The sequence below is a fragment of the Calidris pugnax genome, unplaced genomic scaffold (genome assembly GCF_001431845.1).
Source record: "Calidris pugnax isolate Ruff unplaced genomic scaffold, ASM143184v1 scaffold492, whole genome shotgun sequence".
Classification (NCBI taxonomy): domain Eukaryota; kingdom Metazoa; phylum Chordata; class Aves; order Charadriiformes; family Scolopacidae; genus Calidris; species Calidris pugnax.
The window spans coordinates 898,479-911,825 of record NW_015091453.1 but is presented as its reverse complement, the minus strand read 5'-3'; the positions used below and the strand labels follow the sequence as shown (position 1 = coordinate 911,825).

Below are 13,347 nucleotides of genomic sequence, written 5' to 3'. Positions count from 1 at the left end.
TAGGAGAATATTAATGGCTGCTCTGTGATATTTCCCAACTGTGACACAAAAACTTTCTTCTTGTTGCTCTCGTTTGACTTGTCTGTCTAGAGTTTTCAGGATACGAATCTAGACTTTACTGGAGTTTATTAAGCATTAAATACTTCAGTCCTGAATTCTCATCACCTAATTTTTCACCTGTGTCTTACATCAAGTTGCCACACCATTACAGGGAATGCTTCAGATGACCAGCAGATATCTACTAAAACATAAAAATTTCCAGAACAAAGTGGACCAAAGCAGGGGGGAGGGATGGAGGGATAGAGTAAGGCCTATAAGATAAGCTGTTATTGTAATATTGATTACCGTTTTTTGGGCTATGTAATATATTGGTATCACAAATTCATAGAATCACACAGAATTATAGAATGGGAGTTGGAAGGGACTGCTGGAGATCATCTCGTCCAACCCCCCCGGCCAGGTTGGACAGAAACGCATCGAGTTGGGTTTGGAATATCTCCAGAGAAAGAGACTTCACACTCTCTGGGCAGCCTCTTACAGGGCTCTTCCAGCCTCACAAGAAAGGAGTTTTTCTTCAGGTTGAGGTGGAATTTCCCCTGTTCCAGTTTATGCCCATTGACATTTGTCTTGTTGCTGGGCGCCACTGAGAAGAGTCTGGCCCCATCCTCTTGACACCCACCCTTTAGATATTGCTCAGCATCGATGAGATCCCCACTCAGTCTGCTCTTCTCCAGCTGAACAGTGCCAGGACTCTCAGCCTTTCCTCATCAGAGAGATGCTCCAGTCCCTTGATCATCTTCATAGCCTCTGCTGGACTCTCTCCGGCAGTTCCCTGCCCTTCTTGAATTGGGGCGCCTAGAACTGGACCCAGTGCTCCAGATGTGGCCTTCCCAGGGCAGAGCAGAGGGGGAGGATGACCTCTCTCAACCTGCAGCCACACTCTTTTTAATGACCCCGAGACTTCTTGGCCACGAGGGCACATTGCTGGCTCAACATCACATTGCAATTCTCTATATTCATAACACCATTGTTACTTAAGCCTTTTTAATGATCTCTTGAAAGTCTTCTCAGGTACTGGGAACCCAATGTATGTCAAATCCCATTTTTTTCCCTAATGGTAGTAAACTAGGTAAGAAAAAGAGTAAGAGAATATCCTATTATTACTGTTAACAAGTATATCGAGTACTTGTACAGCTCTGAAGACATGGGAGGAAACTTTGCTTGTACTGTACTTAGACTGCTAGTATGTCCTAAAACATACTGCATATTTATATAAACCCTGGATTTAAATATGATTTAATCATATCAAAAAGTTGCTGCCTGGAGACCTGATCCTACTGGGAGCACATGAAAATTCAAATACCTCCACCTATTATCTGTAAGAGCCTTCAGAATCAGAGAGGAGGTGCTGCCTCTTACAGAGGAAAGCAAAGAGGGGTTGTTTGTTTTTCTTCCTCTCTGTTCATAATTTCTCTGCCTCTTTGGCTTTGGAATTATTGCCCCTACCAAAGAGAGAGAGAAAGATCTACCAATTTTAGTAACATAGGGTAACATTGCAATTCCTATACCTCATTCTTAATCAGTTCCTAAGGCAAAACCTGGTTGGAGCAGAGCCTGGAGCCTGGAGCTGCTATTACAACATACAAGAGGAATCCATCCCACCTACCTTTAGGCAGCAGCAATACAGATTTTTACATCTGAATTACTCATTGCTCATCTGCAAGAAATGGGAACCCGTGGCACCAGCGATTCGTATGTCTATAGTGGAGAAATATTAATTATACTGAGAGTATACTTGCTTATTTCTATTGTCTATACAAAATTTTGGCAACTGTTTTGGCAACTATTTTGCTGATAAATATGTTTAAAAATGAATCACAAGGTCTATCTGTCCATCTGTGTCTTCCTAGCCTTCTCATCTCCTCATTTGCTCTTTCATCGTTGCTAAGGAAAAGACATTTTCAGAAGTCCTGAAAACCACAGGACTCCAAAATCTTAACCTATTTTGTGGTTATTAGTGATACAATTTAACTGTTTAGTAGGTAGCAAGAGTCTTCCTTCATCTGTGGATGGAAGCCAAAACTCCACTGGACATACAGGTATCTCCATGGTAGTCTAAGCAATTTATTTCTCATTATTAATTTGGATTTTTTGTTACACTTTCTTTTTTTTTATCTCGTGCATTTGAATCCTGAAGAGAAAATGTTAATCTTTATTTGTCTTAGAGTAAAGCTAGATCCCAGATTTTACAGACCCCATTATCTCAATCTCAGTGGTGTAACTACATAAAAAAAAAAAAAAAAAAAATACACCTGTACTTTACTACTCTGGTAAAGTGCTCTGAACTATCCTTAGTGTAGTAACATTTAACCATTCACGAAATCACAGAATTGTGAGTTGGAAGGGACCTCTAGAGATCATCTAGTCCATTCAAAACAATAGTAGCTAAATTCAGCATTTAGCACACTGTAAATGGTGGAGAAAAGACTACTGTTCAACTTCACAAATTGCCAGTTTTGGAATGATCAATCGAAAAAGGAAAAAAAAAGTGGGGTGTAACAAAAAAAAAAAAAAAAAAAAAAAGTATGAGTCTATATGTAAAGGATATGATTCTCCTTATGTGCCTTTCAAAAATCAGCCACGTATATTGTGGCTGAAACAGTGCAGGAAGTTTCCCGGACAAATAATTCCTTTATCAGATCTGAATAGCTGATAAATTCCTAGAAAATGCCAGGAAAGTGTAGATGACCATTTTCATGTTGGCAAATGTTTGCATGCTGACCATCTTTTACTTGCTGTGGAGGGAGCTTATATAAAATCAAGAGTCAGAATATGCATTTTATATGATTTGATGAAAAAAACGTAAGTGCATGAACACTTTTATTATATTAAACCTGTTTAGGTTTTGATCATACTTTTCCAGGGTTAACAGGGTTTCCAGGGTTAACAGGAAAATAATGTAGGTAGGTCACTTCTGCTTGAGTCAAAGTGGGATTTGGAAAGCCACAAGATCTCCATATCACCTAGTTTAGAGCACCAAGAAGTAAATGAATTTCAGTTAATTCCAGGTATCCAGAAATTAGGTGATTGTATATTCACTTCACTATTGATACCACCTGTCACCCTTGGACATCCATTTTAGAAGGAAATAACTTGTGATTCTGTCTTGCATTATACTCCCTGTCATACATTATAAAGTGATTCTAAGATGACTGTCTCACATTTAGATGTCTATAGACATTTAGATGCTGAAGTTAACTGAGAGACATCCAGCCCATCCAAAGTGAAATTCTTCTGTCATCATAGACGCCACTCTTATGCTAAGGTGACCTGCCCTTTGGAGGTATCCATTTCTTTCCATATAAAATAAACACAGAATGGTTATTTGAAAAGTATAGTATATGTCTATCTTCTGTTCACCTAATTTAGAGAGGATGAATCCCAGACTGTGACCATTTAGATGATCTTGTACAGGTTTCCCAGACAAGATTTTTTGATGTTGGGATCATTGTCTAATCCAATCCAAGTTTCATCTCATGTTTTAAACCCCATTGTACTTGGAACTGTAGCTATTTCTGTGACCACAAGTCTATCCCAAGCTACTAATCTTTTTGTAGTGTTGTTGGGTTTTTTTCCTCTTTTAGGATGGGACCAGTTGAGGAAATGAAGCCAGGAAACCAAACCATCACTGCTCACTTCTTACTTTTGGCGTTTGCTTTCCAAGGCAAGATGCAGTTTCTATTTTTCACGATGATTTCCATCATGTTCCTGGCCATCTTGATAGGGAACTCTCTAATTGTTGTGATCACAACCATTGACCCTCTCCTACACACGCCCATGTACCACTTCCTAAAGAATCTTGCTTTGACAGAAATCTGCTACAGCCTGACCATTGTCCCCAAGATGCTCACAATTCTGCTGGTGGAGAGGAAAAGGATTTCCTTCACAGCTTGCGCCTTGCAGCTCAACTGTGTTATTCTTTTTGTCACTTGTGAGTGTTTCCTCTTAGGTGTCATGGCTTATGACCGGCAAGTGGCAATATGCCACCCATTGCATTATGCCACCATGATGAGCAGGAGTCGCTGCTTCAACATGGTTCTTGGGTCTTGGCTGTCTGGTGTCCCTGTGGCTCTGGGCTTCACTGTGTGGTTATTTACCATGCCCTTCTGTGGGAGAAACGTGATCGATCATTTCTTTTGTGATGTTCCTCCTGTGTTGAAGCTGGTGTGTGCAGACACAGCCTTGTTTGAACTACTGATTTTTGTTGCTATTGTCATAATAGTGATGATTCCCTTTTCTCTGATAGCCATCTCTTACCTTTGCATTATCCATGCTATTCTTCAGATACCCTTAGCTGTAGGCCAGAGGCAGGCCATTTCCACCTGTGCAGCTCACCTGGTAGTAGTGACTCTTTTCTACAGCACAACTGGCATCATTCACCTGCGACCCAAGTCCAGCCTCTCATCCAACATGAAGAAAATAGTTTCTCTGTCTTACACAGTTGTCACCCCCATGCTCAACCCCATCATCTACACCTTGAGGAATCAGGAAGTCAAGCAAAGCCTGAGGAGATGCATTGACAAGTGGTTATTCAGGAAGCAGATAGCCGTATTTTCTCTGTCTAGGTGATGAATTCCTTGTAGCCGCACAGAAAATAATTGTTTAGTAAAAAAAAAAAAAAATGGAATTTATGAATGATGTGAAATTCTTTTCAAAAAGATCTGTTATATTTTATCAATCCTTTGCTATTAAATACATAAAATATCTGGCATTTTTTACTCAGTATGATAAAATAAATTATAGTTGTTGTAACTCCACCCTTGCAAACAAATAAGTAAAGCTGACACATTGTAGCAATATTACTCAAATGGATTATAAAATTCTTATCCTTCCCCATCATTATACCTCTATGTCCATAAGTATATAAAGTCTCTGTCTTGGGAAAAAAAGAACTTTGTTTTCCTCCCTGCCAAAGCAAAATTGATAGACTAGAACTTCTCATACGCATCCCCTTCCCCCCCCCCCAAAAAAAAAAACCCAACAAAAAAACCCCAACCCAACACCAAAACTCAATAATGAGTTGAGAAACCAGTTAGTACCTTATGATTGGAGGGGAGGAGCTGTGTGTCCTGGAAGTGTCCTTCCTACTGATAGAAGAGATAAGATTCAAGTCTAGAGGTGAGCTGATTTTTTTCCTTTCAGAACAAAGATTTCTTTCCCAAACTAGCTAGTAATTTACTCACTTTGAAGCAGAAAGGATAAACTGAAACATTGCCAGCAAGCTGCAGTAGCTTGGTTCTAATTCTCATCTGATGTAGACTGAAAAGAAGCTATGGGAGGGGATTGTTTCTTAACTCATTGAACCTGATACTTTCTGTCTTAAAATTTTTCGGGCTTGCCAGATGAAGTGTTCAGTAATGTGACTTGCTTCAATTGAACTTCAAGCCCAATTCTGGTCTTTCTTATATCCAAGCAGCATTTTCTCTTCCAATTTGTGTAATTAATATCTAATTTACATCACTGTCTCTTAGACCAGAAGTACCAAAGGCACAAGGACAATTTTACAATTCCTGGTGTATTGGGAATGAAGCAATGAAGTTGAGCCTAGGACAAATAAGAAGGGATGGGGGAAAGGTGCTATCTGTGTTTACGTTTTATGCACGTCCTTTATGAAGGTGCTGTTGAAGGCAGTGGGCCCATCTGTGTGATGGGCTCTGTCAGTGTCATCTCTGTGTGTGTGTCTGGGATATGTGGTCAGCTTCACTGTTGGCTGAACCTGCACAGAAGAAAGTGGCAGCTGCATCCCTCAACCTGGGCAGAGACCCTGGTTCCCTGGGCGCTGCACTGGGATCCAGCAGCTAGGTAGGAGGGTCCTGGGCCAGAGAAGCAGGAGAAGAGGGTTGTGCTCTAACATCACTTAGCAGCCTGTTACAGCCTGTTATGGTTTGAGAAACCACAACAATTTATTGTCATTCAGACAGCTATTCTCTCACTCGAAGATGCCTCCCCAGCCAAGAAGCTGCTGCCATTCCACAGATCAGTTGGCCCAAATGGCTCATACTTGCTCCAAGAGCTACTTTTCCACATTTATATGGCTTGGTTTTTGGAGTAAAACCTGGCTTAGTGATTCCCTGATTTTGTATGTACCCTAGCCTTTTCTACAAAAAGACCCTGCCTGACTGTCAACATTGTTCAACAGTTCTTTGACTCGTATTTGCTGTGAGGTAATTGTAGGTGTCATTATGGAGAAAAATGAGGGTTATTTTCTGCTTTTTTAATATTTTTGCTTGTCATTCTTTTACTTTAGTGTCAATTTTTGCTGCTTCTTGATCCAATTAACAGGAAGGTGCTCTGACACATCTTCCAGGTGCCCAGGGATACTCTTCTATCTACAACTTTTCTCCCCCCATTCTTTCGGTCAATAATAGCTTGAAGGACACTACCAGAGTAGCCTGTACAAAACATCATTCCAATATGGCTCCTCTTTAGACTTGAGATATTTAAGTGATTTGTTAAGATTCCTTAAGAGTTCATAGATAATAAAATGGATGGGTGACTCAAAATGAAGCAGAGCTTATCGTGGAATCACAGAACGGTTAGAGTTAGAAGGGACCTTAAAGATCATCAAGTTCCACACAACCTGCCATGGCTGGGGACACCTCCCACTAGGCCCCATCCAGCCTGGCCTTGAACACCTCCAGGGATGGGGCGTCCACAACTTCTCTGGGCAACCTGTTTCAGTGTTTCAGTACCATCACAGGAAAGATTTTTTTCCCTAATATCTGATCTAAATCTCCCATCTTTCAGTTTAAAATTGTCCTCTGTTGTCCTATTGCTCCACTCCCTGATAAAAAGTCCCTCCCATCTTTTCTGTAGGCCCCTTTATGCACTGGAAGGCTACTATAATGTTTCCTGGGAGCCTGTTTTTTCTCCAGGCTGAACAACCCGAAGTCTCTCAGTCTGTATTCATAGGAGAGGCGCTCTGATCTAAATCTCCCATCTTTCAGTTTAAAATTGTCCTCTGTTGTCCTATTGCTCCACTCCCTGATAAAAAGTCCCTCCCATCTTTTCTGTAGGCCCCTTTATGCACTGGAAGGCTACTATAATGTTTCCTGGGAGCCTGTTTTTTCTCCAGGCTGAACAACCCGAAGTCTCTCAGTCTGTATTCATAGGAGAGGCGCTCTAGCCCTCTGAGCATCTTCATGGCCTCCTCTGGACTTGCTACAACAGGTCCATGTCCTTCTTATGTTGGGTGTTATAGTTGAATTTAAGGCAAATCGAGTCCGAAATAGATTCAGTAAATATTTATTAAGGTAGGAAAGCAAAAGCAGTGCTGGGCGGCCAGGGAGTCGCAGCTCCACCAAGGGCTCGCAAATTCAGGCAAGACAAGCAGCCCTTTTTATCTTCACAGAAGTCGGTCTTGACATCTTCAGTACACCCCTCTGCTTCAGGCAGTTCTAATAAAATGTTGATTACAAAATCAGTTTATACGATCTATTCTTTACAGGGTTGATTGGTACAAAGGCACACGTTATCACCGTAAGATAACATTGTGCTCAAGATGACATTGTGGTCATGTCTCTTCTTATCAAACAGGAGGCTCTCAAGACTGCCACAATCCTTCTTGCTTAACTTGTTTGATCAGCAAATTACCCCTAGTTACTTATTACATTGGGGGCCCCAGAACTAGATGGAGTACTCTAGGTGGGGTCTCAACGGAGCAGAGTAGGGAGGCAGACTCCCTTGACCCCTGCTGGCCGTTATTCTTTTGATGCAGTCTAGGATGCGTGTGGCTTCCTGAGCTGCGAGTGCACATTACTGGCTGGTGTTGAGCTTCTCATCCACCTGTGACAAAAGGGAAAAAGGACTTCACTCAAAGATTCAAATTAACAATTTATTTGGACTTCACTCACAGGTCCAATATGGCACTATTGCAGGTTCTATGTGCACAATGGCGAATACACTACTGCAATTTAAAAGCAATTAGCAGAATACACTGTTAAAACCTACAAGTGATCCCGAAAAGTAGCAATACAAACAACAAGTGTGCTAGATACTAATAGCTTAAAAGAGTGCACTAATCATGATCTTAATAGCATGGCATATACCCTTAATCACTTACCCTCTCTCTCAGGTAAGGTTGCTCAATCCCTGGGAAGTTACTTTGTACAGCAACCTGGACAAGGCAGGGGATGAATCTCCTACATGTCAGATGTATTGCTGCAGGATTCCCCATTTTTCTCCCTAAACCTTACAGTTTATTTCCTGACTCAGTGGGGGTGCAGGATTATGCCTGAGTGGATTACACTAGCTGGGATATTTACCTCTGGTGCTGTGTTGGCTCCTAAGTTTCTGTTGCTAATTTTGTGATGTTTAGCACTCAAAGTCATGGGAATAGTGATGGGATGGAACTCAGGGCATTTTGTTTGTTAAGGGAGTTTGTTAAGGCTCCATTCAGTTTCGGTTCTTATTGTGATGCAGTCTTGTGACAACCCCATGCTGAGCCATTTTTGCAGCTCCCCCCTAGTTATGTCTCCATAGACAAAGCAAAGCGGAGACAAAGCTGAGTCAGATGACAACTCCCTGCATCTCACCTATTGTACTCTGAATCCAGTTTGGCTGGGTGCTCCCATACACCACCAACACCCCCAAGTGGCTCCTCAGGGCTCCTCTCTATCCGTTCTCCATTTGTGCCTGGAATTGCAATGTCCCAGGTGCAGGACCTCACAATTGTGCTAGTTGAACTTCATGAGGTTGGCATAGGCCCACCTCTCAAGCCTGTCTTTGGTCCCTTTTTCAGGTCCCTCTGAATGGCATCCCTTCCCTCCAGCGTGTCAACCGCATTACACAGCTTGGTGTCGTCTGCAAACATGCTGAGGGTGCACTCAATCCCACTGTCCATGTCTCCGACAAAGATGTTAAACAGCGCTGGTGCCAGTACTGACTCCTGAGGAATGCCATTCGTCACTGGTCGCCACTTGGACACTGAGCCATTGACCACAACTCTTTGATTGTGATCATCCAGTCAGTTCCTTATCCACCAAGTAGTCCATCCATCAAATCCGTGTCTCTCCCATTTAGAGATCAGGGACAGTATCAAACAATTTGCATAAGTCCAGGTATATGACTGTTGCTCAGTTTAATTCTTGGACAAGTACCATTACTAGTCCCTGCCTTTGATCTTCTCTCATCTTATGGTGGTCTCTTCTGTGTATTGGCTTTTGTGTCTTCTGATCATATGCCTGTGTCCAGCAATGCAGCCATGGTTGGTTTTGTTGGGGTGAGGGATACACTGATCCCTAGTCTATCCCCCCTCCTATTATTCCCCCCGGAACTGTAATCTGGCTCAGGTCAACTAAGGAGCAACAGACCTCATGTCCTATCGTGAACCTGCAGGCTGGAGAGCTCCTGGTTCACATACAAGGGAGTGAAGGTGCCTTGGAAAAATATTTTGAAAGATGGTTTTGAAGCCCAAAAATGCAGGGTAACCAAAGTACAAAACAAGGTACCAGAGCTAAATAGAAGACATCTGTAAATATTACCATCCAGATGGGTCCAGTGTGAGCTCTCCCTTAGTTGCAGCTGGACTGCAGGACAGGTGACTCTCTCCCTGACCAGGGGGAAGCCAGAGGGAAGCCTCTCAAGGTTTGAGATCCCCTACCTGAGACTAAGAGATCCTCCTTTGTGCACAGTGGAGAGATCCCTTACTCACAACAGATCACATGTGATTGATCGCATGCTGAATTAATACTAATTAAACATTGCTAATCCATATAGCTACTTAATTCAGTGAAATTCAGTGAAAATTATTATAAACTTTTAATAGATAATTCCATTAGATATAAACCATTGTCCAAGTCTGAGACTAAGATTGGACCTAGCCACACTTAGGCCCCCTAAATTGTTTAGAAAGCAAGTCACTCTGAATCTCGTGACTCAACAAGGGGGCCTTCCTTCCCCTTTGCATCTCCAGTCTCTGTGTGAATCATTCTATTCAATTCTAACTCAATTTTCCTTTGTGTGTTTCTTCCATGCAGTAATTAACAAGGTGAACATTGCCACCAAACTTACTGAACCTTGATAAACCACTGTTAAACTTTGCTAAATTCCATCAAATTTTCTGAACTCCGTCAAATTACTATTTTACCTGAATAAAACATATTGCTGCTTCTTTCTTTTGAGTGAGGTGCATTTCACTCATCTGCAACAGTTGACTATATCTTATAGTCAAGTGAAATAGTTTGAAAACCCATCTTCAAAATGTTCTAAAATGTTATTCATTTTTTGATAATAATACACATGTAATCTTTTTTGGTACCTAAATGTATTTTTCATCATAACTGAGTGTGCAGGTAATTTTACAAGAACAGTACCAGAGGGAACTGCAACTGTCACTGGATTTGCAATGCAGTTGTGTTTCTGAAGATGGTGAGAAGGTCAATTTTTATCGCTGACAGCTTCACCTATCACAAGTCCTAAGAGAAACAGTTGAACACATGCAGTCCACAAGATACTTGATCACAAAGATAATGTTCACTTTCTTTAACAGATCAACATTTGCATTGGAAAATTTTGATTATTAAGTTCATTTGTAGCATACTAATTTAACAACTTTAGACTTGAATAAGAAACAAGCATTCCCTGTTGCATAATATGCTCATTAAAAACTTGAAGTGCAGCAAAACTCTTTCTCAAAGGCCATTTCTCCTATTAGCCACCTGATGACTGTACAGAGCATTAGCATCAAGAAAAAGCTTGTTACAGTTTGCTCAGTCAACCAAGCCCTTGGGTAAAAATTACACACTGTGAAGGGTAATCAAGGGAGTAAAGTTCCTGAAGTTTTAATGGGCCCTGCTGAGACTACTAGTGATGGCGCTGCTGCAGGAAGCACTTAGTGCCTCCCTTGGGGGCTGAACAAAGCATGGTTACAGAAAATTAAGGAGGGAACAAATAATACCACCAAACAGCCTCTTTGTTGTGTCCTGTCAAAGAAAGGGGCCGAGTGCTGATCCATAGCAAGAGCTTTTCAGGCCTCATCTGCCTCTGGCTTCTTTCTGATCAGTGTGGAGCATGCAGAGGAGACACTCAAGCTGCCGCACAGCAAAGGTGCCTGAGCAAAGGTGTCAGTCTGACCCACACACCACTGCTGCTGCTGTCCAAGTCTTGGGACTGCCTTTCTCCCCTGTGTGCCCCAGACTCAAGCACTGCTGCTCAGACCTGCAACACAGCCCTTTTCCTGATACCCCTCTGGACAAGCCTGCAGGCCCTTGGCAGTCCAGTTGCATAGAGATGGTACCCAGCCTCTCCACACAGCCTCTCCTCCTGCTCCAGACCATATTCCCACCTCAACAGACCCCATTGCTTCAGTGGTGCATCATAAGCTGCCCCTGCAATCCCTGAACTTCCACTCTCTGCAGAGCGTTCCCCTAGCTTTCCAGAAATGGATGAGTGCTCTTCAGCCAAGAAGAGCATCTTCTCTCTGGTTGTGATAGCTTGCAGGTCCCAATTCTTCCAGCCCTGCCATCTAGCTTTGCTCAGTAGGCCCCCAAGTTCCCACACTCAGTGTCATACCCTCTTCTCCATCCCAGAGCCTTAAGCAATTCCCTGAAATTCTCTCCCCTCTCATCTCCCCACCACTGCAATACCCATCCAGCTCACCTATTGCCCCTAACTGAACTGCCATCACTCTTCCACAAGTGTCCCCAATGGGAAGTTCAATGGAAATGAATTCTGTCAAATGGTCATTGTAAAGATTTTATGTCTGAGATCAAGCTATGAGTTCTTCTCTACTCAAGAGAGTTGTTTTAACAGTAAAATGCACATGTAGTCATGAGATGAGTGTTGCTCTGTAACTGTCTAAAACTAGAGAGAAACATCTGTTCACAGTGTCTTTAGGTTGCACACATCAAATCACAATATCTAAGACAGAACCAAGTGAAACCCAGTCTATTTCACAAAAAAATGAAGACATGGCTTGAAATGCATAAACAGAAAGGAGGAAAGTGTATTTCAAGTTAAACTAAATAATTAGCTCATCTTCTACAGATGCTAAAGATTTCTTAACTAAGATAACTCAGAACATGCAGAGAAAATCTCTGGTCGGTATGTGCCAACCTATACATCTCTTCTTGGGTTACATCTATTCTTATTAGATTAAGTTCTCATAAAGAGTAATGTATCATTATTGTTTCAATTGTTGAAAAAGTAGCTAAAGACACACACACACAAAAAATTAAACCGAGCGTTCACAAAATGTGATCAGTGCTAATCCTGTACTGTGGGTATCCAGAAAAGAAAGCTGAAGGTGATCCACCAGAAAATGGCAGGCATCTGATACCTGAATATCCCCCTTCCTTGGCTTCCTGACAGCCATTTTGCTCTGAGGACTGTATGCCTTCCTTGTGTGAGGCCTAGCAGGTAGAACACTGTTTTCTTGAACTGTCTGACTCATACACTCTCTGCAGTTTCCTTGGGACCAGAATCTTCAGGGAGACAGTACAAAATGGTCTCTAACTAATATCCTCATCCTGGTTGTCAAGGCTTAGCGTGTTCCTAAATCCTCACCAGCCCACCTAGCACATATCATTCTGCATTTTCTAAAACATTTCAGTGACATCTTTCAATTTTTTTCTATATTTTTTAATTTCATTATTTTCACTGAATTTCACTGAATTTTAGAGTTGGAAGGGACCATAGAGATCATCTAGTCCAACTCCCCTGCTGAAGCAGGATTGCCTAGAGCATGTTACTCAGGACTGCATCCAGGCGGGTCTTGAAAATCTCCAAGGAAGGGGACTCCACAACCTCCCTGGGCAGCCTGTTCCAGAGTTCTGTCACCCTCACTGTGAAGAAGTTTTTTCTCATATTTGAGTGGAACCTCTTATGTTCCAACTTGTGCCCGTTGCCCCTCGTCCTCTCACTGGGAACCACTGAAAAGAGTCTGGCTCCCTCCTCCTTCAGCCCTCCCTTGAGATACTTGTAGGCATTGATAAGGTCTCCCCTCAGCCTTCTCTTCTCCAGACTAAAGAGTCCCAGCTCTCTCAGTCTCTCCTCATAAGGGAGATGCTCCAATCCTTGAATCATCTTTGTTGCCCTTCGCTGGACTCTTTCTAGTAGTTCCCTGTCCCTCTTGAACTGGGGAGCCCAGAACTGGACGCAGTACTCTAGTTGTGGCCTCACCAGTGCAGAGTAGAGGGGGAGAATGACCTCCCTTGACCTGGTGGCCACACTCTTCCCTATGCAACCCAAGATACCATTGGCCTTCCTGGCCGCAAGAGCACACTGTTTACTCATTGTCATTTTACTGTCCACCAGGACCCCTAGATCTTTCTCTTCAGTAGTTGCCTC

General features: G+C 42.3%; 1 protein-coding gene across 1 annotated transcript; it reads left to right on the top strand.

Moving 5' to 3' along the window:
* The first annotated feature begins 3,663 nt into the window (after positions 1-3,663).
* Positions 3,664-4,629, top strand: LOC106899700 (olfactory receptor 10A7-like). Its single transcript, XM_014961587.1, has one exon. It carries the CDS (start codon positions 3,664-3,666, stop codon positions 4,627-4,629), a length of 966 nt encoding a protein of 321 aa, XP_014817073.1.
* Positions 4,630-13,347: the final 8,718 nt, after the last annotated feature.

Coding starts and splice junctions, on each gene's coding strand:
- LOC106899700 (XM_014961587.1), top strand. CDS start 3,664: ATGAAGCCAGGAAACCAAACCATCACTGCTCACTTCTTACTTTTGGCG.